The sequence below is a fragment of the Terrapene carolina genome, unplaced genomic scaffold, assembly GCF_002925995.2.
Source record: "Terrapene carolina triunguis isolate 2854851 unplaced genomic scaffold, T_m_triunguis-2.0 Scaffold96, whole genome shotgun sequence".
NCBI classification, from domain to species: Eukaryota; Metazoa; Chordata; order Testudines; family Emydidae; genus Terrapene; species Terrapene triunguis.
In genome coordinates, this window is record NW_020664447.1 from 6,430,649 (window position 1) to 6,442,262 (window position 11,614).

The window sequence follows — 11,614 nt, forward strand, 5'->3', positions numbered from 1 at the left end:
GTCCCTTCCACTCCCCTGGTGTGTCCCTCCTTCCCCAACCCTTCCCTGTGTAACTCCTGCAGGGAGCCCCCACCCAATGGCATTTCACACTGCACATGCTAGGGTTTTCAAGAGTGGTCAGTGCAAGCCTGCATCTGCTCCCACTGAATCTGGCAACTCCCCCGGGGAAGTGGAGTTAGGTCAGTGCTGAATGCTTTGAAAATTCCATCCTCCTTCTGCAGCTTCCCAACTCCTTTTGCACTGTAGAATTGCATCAGTCTGCATGCGCTCTTGGATGAAGAGGCAACATTCCCTCTGTATTATTTTGAATCATGTTAACGAGCTGGGAACATGAATTGATCCCGGTTGTGACTCTGCCTTCTCTTGCAGCAGATTTTAAATCCTTCTTCTAGTGCTTTGCCCCAGCATCCTTCCTAAGAAAACATAGAGCCCCCCTGAAGGAGCAAGAAAATTACAGATGTCACAAGCAGCAGCTTAGCTTTAAATTTACTGTTTGACTCGCAGTCCAGTTTATAAGTAATCCCATAAGTCTCCAGCCATTATTTCATTTACCCAGAGAAACCATAAGCCATAATCATTAATGTTTATGATACTGGTGTCACCTTAGTAGTGATGTACATTTTGAATAGAGAACAACATGTCTCCTTCCCTGCCACCCTGTTGCAGTGCAAAAGTATCATATACTGACTTTTAAATTAAAATGAACACTTTGATGTAAGGCTACTTTTTGGTTTTGTAAAGTCGATTTCATAAGAACCCAGCTTTACTTGCTTCATAACCACTGGATGAGGCCTACTGCCTCCCCCTGTGACCTTGGCAGGATCGGATCCAGTGTGGCACTGAGAATCCGTCACTCTCGATAAGTCATTAGGGGTGAAATCCCAGCCCCACTGACAAAGCGCCCATTGACTTCAGTGGGGCCAGGATTTCATCCTTGGAGTTGGAGGTGCTCAGCCTCTTGCCAGGATGAGGCCCTAACCAATGAAAACCTTCAGACTGACTTGTTTTCACAGTGATCCCCCAAAAGAGACAGAGGCAGTGGAATTGGGTTTTTTTTTTTAAATCAATAAAATTTTATTGTCAGAGTTATAAATATTCTCCATTTGTTCCCTATTTACATTTGCAAAATATTTTAGGATAGCCTACCATCACCTGTCATTCAGCATCTCTATAAATGCCATGAAAATGTCATTATGAAAAAAGTCCGTATTTTCAGCCCACAAACCTGATTTCCACACACTCGCAAAAAAGAATCAAAGGGGGAGGGGGAGAGGAGGGAAAGAAAAGATACAGTACAGCAGGCAACATTGCAACATTTGCTACACAGTAGCAAAAGGACTGAATTAAGAGTTTCTTAGAATCAGTTATGATGACAAGCTTTTCAGGACATTTGTTATAGACCAGCGTTGGCCAGTGCATTTCTGAAGGACCAGCTGAAATCCAAATTCATTGTCACTGTTTTCCTGTAACTCCAGGCAACGCTTGGATTTTCTGTTCTGGATTGGACCTCCCTTGGAAAAAAAAAAAAAAAAGAAAACCAGTTTTGATTAATGCCAAGTCTTTAATGTGTGATATTTCATGTTAGACTAGCAATCAAAAGTCCATCTTTGAATGGTTATTTACTGTGGAAGAGGCCAGACTGAGGTGCACTGTAGTGTTAGATTGGGGAGAGAAGGTGGCTTTACACCACCTTTATGGATCCTTAATCCTGGGGCGAGCCAGGGGCTAGTTCAGCCCTTGATGCAATTCCGGGCACGCCTTCACTAGCAACATTAAAGCACTTTAACGTGGCTGTGTAGAGCTCTCCCAGTGCTATAAAAAACCCACTTCCATGAGAGGGATAGCTTTTAGGGCTGGTGCACTGTCTACACTGGCACTTTACAGCGCTGAAACTTGCAGTGCTCAGAGGGGTGTTTTTTCACACCCCTGAGCGAGAAAGTTGCAGCGCTGTAAAGTGTCAGTGAAGCCATAGCCCTTAGAGCAGCCCCAAGGCGTCTGTTCCAGTAGCTGGGGAGGGAATACAGCAGCAGTCTGGCCATTCCGCTTAAACTGGATGCTGGAGAGCCAGCAAGACGGATCTGTACTACCCAGGCCCTCCCTGTTCGGGCTTCATCGCTCCTTTGTGCTACTGGAGCAGCATCTAGCTGCTCTAACAGAGCCAACGAACTGACCCCGTACTTGCCAGATCTCCAGGTCTAGAATGTTATTTATAAATGATGCCTAGGCTATCTATTGACATCATAATTAATCACATATAGTTTACGTGCAGTGTCAGTTCTGTATTCAGTTTGCAGCCTGTATATTCCAAATTAAAGGCCTAATTCTGCTCTCTTTGACTTCCCTGGGAGCAGGATCAGACTCTAAATCGCTAGGGTTAGAGTCACCAGGGGATTAATTGTAGATAGATGACAAATTACTAGTTTTCCTTCAATTCAGGGTGCAATTTGTTCCTCTCCTTGGTTTAACAATGATAATTGTGATGTATTAATGCCATTCTTCCAAGGTTTACAGGGTAATTAGCACAGTGACCTGAAGAAAAAGTTTCTCTCATGCACGCAGGCTAGCTTCCAGTGGTGGTGTCTGAAAATCAAAGATTGGAGTGTAAGCCATCAGCCCCAGATTAATGCAGCTAAGGTACAGAAACTGCTCCTAGACATATCAAGTATTTGTTTACAATAGAGGACAAAAATCTAGTATGATTATTTTTTTTAAAACTCACATTTTGTTTTTTCTCATTCATTTTGCTGAAGCCTGTGTTGGGCTTCACGTTATAAAGTTGCAGTACCACAGATGTCCACCATAATAACCTCAAGGATTTTAACAGAAATGTGATAGAAATGCTGAGGTGTGTTACCCAGGGAAGGCTGTTCAGCAATAACATATGCCATTTGGAACAAGACTCCACACCATTCAGGCAGGTGCCGGGGTGTGTCCATATAACTGCTGCTCACTCCAGTCATACAAAATAAGCACTTTTTTTTCCTGAGAAATGAACGTCAGTTAAAACCTTTTTCTTGGGAGAGGCAAATAAGGTACATAATTAGGTTTGACAGCTCTGAAGTTTAAATGTGGTTAGGCTTGAATAAGGGAGACCATTTGTAGTATAATCTACAAAATTCAAATCAGGGGCTCCCATAAATCCTTTCTGAAAGTTTAGATGGGAATTTCAGATTCAATTCTCACTGTTTGCTGTGCTTGGCATTCAGCCTTAATATGCCTCCACTGCTGCACAAGTGTGATTCCCATTAATAGTAATAATGGCAGTTCCATGTGGCTGTCCCCTGGGAGATTAGACCTCTCTTAGCACTACAACTGTTTGAAATTTGTATGAAACAGCACACACAATTGGTCCAAATTTAATTTCGTGCCATTTGCTCCTCTCTCCCACCCCAATTGTCACTTTGGCCCCAATCCAAAGCTGAATGAAATCAACAAGAATCTTTCTATTGAGTGTAATGGGGTTTGGATCAGGCCCTTCATGAAGGGTTTCAATTAAATGGCCATTTTCACATTAAAAAAGTGGGCCTATTCTGACAAGGGGAAGCTCACTATCTTCAGCGTCTAAGATAAAGAGCGGACGTTACAATACAAATAAAAAGGATGCATGAAATGATTTAGTCTTGAGGGGTCCAATCCTTCAGGGCACTGAAGCTCAGATTTTCCATGGGAGTTGGATGCCTAAATACCTTTGAGAATCTGGGCCTGAGTGCCTCCTAATGCAGTGGTTCCCAACCAGCAGTATGCAGAGGTTTTCTGGGGGTATATCAGCTTATCTAGATATTTGCCTAATTTTACAAAGGCTACATAAAAGCACTAGCGAAGTCTGTACAAACTAAAATTTCATACAGTGACTTATTGGTCTACATACTACACACTGAGATATAAGTACAATATTTATATTCCAATTGATTTATTTTATAATTATATGGTAAAAATGAGAAAGTAAGCAATTTTCCAGTAATAGTGTGCTGTGACACTTTTGTATTTTTATGTCTGATTTTTGTAAGCAATTAGTTTTTAAGTGAGGTGAAACGTGGGGATATGCAAGACAAATCAGAATCCTCAAAGGGGTACAGTAATCTGGAAAGGTTGAGAGCCACTGCATTACAGGGTGTTCGTTATGTATGTTAAATGAGCATGGAACTCAGGTTTGTGCATAGAAAACCCACATGAACAGCTTCTGAAAGGACAGATTTCACAGGGACAGCTGTGCTTTAATGCCACATCACCAGTGTGTGGATTACAGATGAAAATCATGAATGCGTTAGTGAAAAATGACTGACTTGACTCGAGGTACACCTAAATAATAAAATAAATCAGAACGCTGCTTTAGTTCACATTCCAATAGCTATTGAGCATAACAACATGTATGAATTGAAATACAGAGTTAATTCAGCAATGAGGGCTCTATGCTAATAGTGTGCTTCTGAAACCTGAAATCCGCTTTGTAGGCATATGCTCTCAGTCGTCAAAAGGCCTAATGCTGCCACTGGGAGTCGAGAGCCCTCCCTCCCCCCCCCCCCCAAAAAAGATGCTCAGCATCTTGGTGGAGCATCAGGCCTCAACCCTACCATTTTCATTATGTTTTTATTCACACAGTGAAGCCTGGATTTATTGATTCCCCAACTATTTCTATTCCCCTTTCAGCTGCCTCTTGCCCTCAAATTATCTTTATTCCAATTCTAAGCAATTGGACAGAAAGTCTGTCGTCTTCCTCTGCAGTAACTCTCCCCAGCCTCGAGCACCGTAGCACTTTTTTTTTTTTACACGTGAAAATAAGGAACTATTAGCTTGGGCTCTGGAGTTTTTGCCTCTGAATTGAGGACATGAGTGCTGGAGGGGCAGTTGCAGGCTGAAATGTATATTGAACTTAGGCAGACAATTTGTCCTCCTTCAGGTGGAGACCGCACCGTTTGCTGTAATGCAATCTTTTGTGGAGCCATGACTGTTACATTTTTTTCATAGCTTTTTTGTTGTTGTTGTAAACTTCCTATGGAATATAATAAAATGGCACCTTTGTTTGCATTTGGCTTTCGTGTTCCAAACAGTAATGAAGCGGACAGACTGCAAAAGTCATTCAGTAGTGATCTTATACATTTGCTACTAGGACCTGGGTTTGGCTTCCTTCTCTCTCATTGCTTTTCAGCGTGTCCTCATGCTGAAAAGCAATGAGAGTTATTTAGTTAATTTTTTTTATGAATTATACAGCTCGGTCTATTCTAGGCCTTGCACCATATGGTATGTGCATTATCACTACCATTAAGACAATACACTGACCTCTCGAGCAAGCCATCTCTTTAGACATATACAAAAATCAATTAGATTATTTCACTAGGGCACTTTAGTTAAGAAAAAGCCTGCTCTTGCCCCTATTGTGCTTCAGAGTAGTTTTCTTCCATATTCCTGCTCAATAGGGCCAGACCTGTGTGGTTGCTGCCCCTCTGAGAGATTAAGCCATTGTTCTCTGCATACGTGCCCCAGGGCTCAGAAGCAGAGCTGTTTTGTTTCTAACAAGACTTGAACCTTCATGTTTCTATTTTGTAGAAAAACTCATCTCGCTAAAAGCTTCTGTGCTGTCTGGAACAGCTCAATTCCCTCATATTAGCCACCACTTCAGTGTATTTTTTATGTTTTAGACAGCAAGCTCCAGTACTACCCATAAGGGTGATATTTACTAGTAACTGCTGAGTGCTGTGCAACATATCAAGCAGGGCTCCCTAGCCTTTTTCTCTCCAATGGCACTTAAGTGTAGGTCAAATTTTACATCAGAGCTGATTGGGAAAAGAGACTGTTTCTAAAAAGAATGGATTACTCTCTTTTTGTTTATTATCAATGCCTTTATTAAAGCAACAAAGAGTCCTGTGGCACCTTATAGACTAACAGATGTATTGGAGCATAAGCTTTCATGGGTGAATACTCACTTCGTCAGATGCATGTAGTGGAAATTTCCAGAGGCAGGTATAAATATGCAGGCAAGAATCCGTCCAGAGATAACGAGGTTAGTTCAGTCAGAGAGGATGAGGCCCTCTTCTAGCAGTTGAAGTGTGAACACCAAGGGAGGAGAAACTGCTTTTGTAGTTGGCTAGCCAGTCACAGTCTTTGTTTAATCCTGAGCTGATGGTGTCAAATTTGCAAATGAACTGAAGCTCAGCAGTTTCTCTTTGAAGTCTGGTCCTGAAGTTTTTTTTGCTGCAGGATGGCTACCTTTAAATTTGCTATTGTGTGTCCAGAGAGATTGAAGTGTTCTCCTACAGGTTTTTGTATATTGTATTCCTGATGATGCCACAGCACAACTGGTTGCTGAGCTCTGTGACTTTATCTTCACGCACAATTATTTCAAATTTGGTGACAATATATACCTCCAGACCAGTGGCACCGCTATGGGCATCCGCAGAGCCCCACAATATGCCAACATTTTTATGGCTGACCTGGAACAACGCTTCCTCAGCTTTCGTCCACTCACGCCCCTTCTCTACCTACGCTACATTGATGACATCTTCATCATCTGGACCCATGGAAAGGAGACTGGAAGAATTCCACCACGATTTCAACAGCTTCCACCCCACCATCAACGTCAGCCTGGACCAATCTACACTGGAGGTCCACTTCCTAGACACCACAGTACAAATAAGTGACGGTCACATTACCACCACCCTATACCGAAAACCCACCGACCGCTATGCCTACCTTCATGCCTCCAGATTCCATCCCGGACACACCACACGATCCATCGTCTATAGACAACTGCTGAGGTACAACCGCATTTGCTCCAACCCCTCAGACAGAGGCCAACACCTACAAGATCTTCACCAAGCATTCTCAAAACTACGATACCCGCACAGGAAATAAGGAAACAAATCAACAGAGCCAGAAATGTACCCAGAAGCCTCCTGCTGCAAGACAAGCCCAAGAAAGAACCAACAGAACTCCACTGGCCATCACCTACAGTCCTCAGCTAAAACCTCTCCAATGCATCATCAGTGATCTACAACCCATCCTTGACCACGATCCCTCACTTTCACAGGCTTTGGGAGGCAGGCCAGTCCTCGCCCACAGACAACCCGCCAACCTTAAACATATTCTCACCAGCAACCACACACCGCACTATAGTAACTCTAACTCAAGAACCAATCCATGCAACAAACCTCGATGCCAACTCTGCCCACATATCTACACCACCAACAACATCAAGACTTAACCAGATCAGCCACAACATCACCGGTTCATTCACCTGCATGTCCACCAATGTAATATATGCCATCATGTGCCAGCAATGCCCCTCTGCTATGTACATCGGCCAAATTGGACAGTCCCTACGTAAAAGGATAAATGGACACAAGTCAGATATTAGGAATGGCAATATACAAAAACCCGTAGGACAAAACTTCTATCTCCCTGGACACACAATAGCAGATTTAAAGGTAGCCATCCTGCAGCAAAAAAAACTTCAGGACCAGACTTCAAAGAGAAACTGCTGAGCTTCAGTTCATTTGCAAATTTGACACCATCAGCTCAGGATTAAACAAAGACTGTGAATGGCTAGCCAACTACAAAAGCAGTTTCTCCTCCCTTGGTGTTCACACCTCAACTGCTAGAAGAGGGCCTCATCCTCCCTGATTGAACTAACCTCGTTATCTCTAGACGGATTCTTGCCTGCATATTTATACCTGTCTCTGGAAATTTCCACTACATGCATCTGACGAAGTGAGTATTCACCCATGAAAGGTTATGCTCCAATACGTCTGTTAGTCTATAAGGTGCCACAGGACTCTTTGTCGCTTTTTACAGATCCAGACTAACACGGCTACCCCTCTGATACTTTATTAAAGCAGTTATCGTGTACGCATTACTGTAGCCTTTGGGTACCTTTTACATAGTTTAAATCTCACATAAATATATTTCTGCCAGGTTCTGTCCACATTCTCCCCTCCCATCACAATCTTCATCAGGAGTTGAGCACACTCAGCACCACCTGTTAGAACAGCGGCTCTCAACCTTTCCAGACTACTGTGCCCCCTTCAGGAGTCTGATTTGTCTTGTGTACCCCCAAGTTTCACCTCACTTAAAAACGACTTGCTTACAAAATCAGACATAAAAATACAACAGTGTCACAGCACTCTGTTACTGAAAAAAATGCTTACCTTCACCATATAATTATAAAATAAATCAATTGGAATATAAATATTGTACTTATATGTCAATGTACAGTATATAGAGCAGTATAAACAAGTCATTGTATGTATGAAATTTTAGTTTGTACTGACTTCGCTAGTGCTTTTTACGTAGCCTGATGTAAAACTAGGCAAACACCTAAATGAGTTGATGTACCCCCTAGAAGACCTCTGCGAACCCCCAGGGGTACATGTACCCCAGGTTGAGAACCACTAGCTGTAATATACAGTCATCCTTTAGAGTTTGCATTTACTGTATGCCGTTTGTACATAATAGGTTTCTTTTTTAGCTTTTCTTTAGTGAGAGACTTGTGTTGTGATATCTGAGAGAATCATTTTATATACTCTGCAAACCCCACACGCAGTGAGTAGCACCAACTCACAGAGGAAGTCCCATTGCGCTGGGTGGGGCTACTCTTGCGAGTCAGTGCTACCCAACAAGAGTAAGGCTTTTAGAAACTGGCTCTCAGTAATCAAAAAGCAATGTACAATAGCTCGCTGCACACCAATTTACAGTCACACATGGTTCAGCCTTGCTGAGTGAATGCTAGAGTCCAGGGTGCTGATAATTAATTACATTTAAATGTAAGTGCCTTTGCTGAATTTATCTAAAATTGCTCCTTTGATCTGTTGTTTGATCATGGATGTGGGGTGGTTTTTTTTATGGGACTCAACCTCCCTCAGTACGTTTGTCATGGGAGTTGGGCTGGTGGAGGGAGAAGCCACACATGGAATAGTGATCCTTGCAAAACTGGGCCCTAATTGAAGGCTTTTGCAGGAGAACGCAGGTTTCTGTTAACCTGCAGTAAATGAAAGGTGCAGATTCACAGCATCTCTGAAAATCAGGCCCATTGTTCCTTGAAAAATTTGTTATGGTAAGATTTACTAGCTGACTGAAGAGTTTGAATGTTATTTTCCCTCATCTCTTTTACAAAAACACAAAAAACAAATGACATGTGCATATATGGTTCTAGTTGAGAAGGGTACAGTCCAATATTTAGCTTTCTTAATGGTGTCTGTTCCAGGGTTCTGGGAAGAGATCCTACAAACCCTGTCTCCAGCTGCCTTCGGTAGTCCCATCCCAGGAAACATATGCTACATGGAATTCAAGCATTTACTGGTTTGTAATTTTCTGTTATCACCAGAGTCAATGACCCAAAATATTTGCAGGTGCGGTCCCAGCTTTGATGCGTGTTATCAGATCTTTGATTTGTTTAATTGCCTCTGTACCAAAGCATGGGCAAAGATTGTGGGAAAACCTGACAATCTGAGGTGTATAAAATATATCACCTCTATCTAGCTGAAGCATGCGAGTTTATAATTCACTTTCTGTGAGCACTGGAGCAAATAAATCTCAACCCGGGTCAGATTTTTGCCAAATTGGAACACAAAACTGATGTGCGCATGGGATGAAGCAGCTTCATTTTAAATTAGAGCAAATACTGGATTATCTGGATCTCTGTGAACCACTTACTGAAGATGGCCTTCACTACAGAGATTGCTGAGATGAGGACATGCCAACATAACAGTGACACATATAGGGAATAACTCTTTGGTTGAGTTGACAACATCGTTTTAGCCGATTACCTTTAAAAAGCAATACTTTTTTTTTATTGTGACTACAGGCAACAGGTTATTCCAGATTCTGATTCCTGTTGGTCATGTTCATCTACAGAAACCTGCAGTACCTTCTGATTCTACAGGGACATTACTTATGTCCCACACATTCATGGGTTCATTCTCATGGAATATAAATACTACACTTTTACCAGTTTCAAAAGTGGCTACTACCACTGATGCTGATTAGTCAGTGAGACATTTAGAGCTCAATCCTGCTGTCACTGAATTAAACTGCAAAACTGCCATTTATTTTGATGGTGCAGTAAGCACAAACCTCCATTTCTAATGCTATAGCTTTGGAAAAAGCTATTTGCCTTGTTCAGCTACAGTTTGTTGCTGTAATGATGCTGTCTGCCTCATTATAGCAATGAACTGCAGCTAAACAAGGCAGCTAGCTTTAGTCTAACATAGAGCTGAATTCAGATCCAGATTTCTAATAACCCAAAGGTGAGGAGTATTTGGATTTAGAACTTTGGTTCAGCTCATTAACAACAATTTGTCCAGTTGCCAAGTTTGGATTCACATTCAAAGGTTGCCAAAATTCTGAGGTATTAGGATCCAGTTTTTGGTTCAAGTCCTTCTTAAGTCTAAATCAACTAACCAGGGTTGCCAATTCTTTGGTCTAGCAGTTAACAGAAGCTCTACTAGCAGTAGAGCAAATTAAGCATAAGTTTTGAATTATTCCTTTGAGAAATAGTCTAGAGTCCTTGGAATCAAACTTTCACAATGAATTGTAATTCATGTGAACAACAAATTTCCTCCATAAAGCATTTGATTAAATTGCCACTCTCCATGAAAGTGCTTAATCCCTCAGTATTGATTTTAGCGGTATTAGTAATTAAGATACATTTCATTCCCATTAGTTCTGCACGTAATATTTCATATGCATGTTCTGTATTTAGCTAGATGAGGGTATGGGAGTGGCACTATATGTGAAAGATTTCAAAAAATCTTCAATGAATCAAACAGTATCATAGAATCTTTATGGATAGAAATTCCATACAGTAAGTCCTCCCTTAATGTTATAATTATGTTCCTGAAAAATGCGACTTTAAGCAAAACGATGTTAAGCTAATCCAATTTCCACATAAGAATTAATGTAAATGAGGGGGTTAGGTTCCAGTGAAATTTTTTTCACCAGACAAAAGACTATATTTTTTATATATATAAAAAATATATACACACACACACACACACACACAGTATAAGTTTTAAACAAACAATTTAATACTGGTACACAGTGATGATGATTGTGAAGCTTGGTTGAGGTGGAGGAGTCAGAGGGTGGGATATTTCCCTTACTGCTAAATGATGAACTAGCAATTGGCTGAGCCCTCAAGGGTTAACTCTCTCACTCTACAAGGCAGCAGGAATGGAGGGTGTGAGAGAGAGAGATGCGCATTTCCCCTTTAAGTACACTGCCTTGTTAATTAGATCAGCTTGCTGAGACTGCAGCTGCTCCAAGCTTCCTCTGTCCTGAGCCCTGGTGTCCCTCCTGCACTATGGAAGATGGGGTAAGCGGGGTGCAGGAGTGGGGGGGGAGGGGGACACCCTGACATTAGCCCCCCTCTTCCTTCCCTCCCCCCCGCACACCACGCAGGAGTCTCGGGGAGCAGCTCCAAGGCAGAGGGCAGGAGCAGCCAGGGCCGGCTCCAGGCACCAGCCTGGCAAGCAGGTGCTTGGGGTGGCTGCTCCGGAGAGGGGCGGCACGTCCAGCTATTCGGCAGCAATTCGGCGGACGGTCCCTCACTCCCGCTCGGAGCGAAGGACCTCCCGCCGAATTGCCGCTGCAGATCGCGATCGCGGCTTTTTTTTTTTTTTTT

At 42.4% G+C, this 11,614-nt stretch overlaps 1 protein-coding gene across 1 annotated transcript in view; it reads right to left on the reverse strand.

The window, feature by feature from the left end:
• Positions 1–1,084: 1,084 nt before the first annotated feature.
• The window catches only part of GALNT18 (polypeptide N-acetylgalactosaminyltransferase 18), a 438,485-nt gene continuing 427,955 nt past the window's right edge, over positions 1,085–11,614 (reverse strand). Inside the window, exon 12 of the mRNA XM_024196054.1 lies at positions 1,085–1,511. Within this exon, the coding sequence (XP_024051822.1) occupies positions 1,365–1,511 (147 nt within the window). The 3' untranslated portion in view covers positions 1,085–1,364. The remainder of the gene's footprint in view (positions 1,512–11,614) is intronic.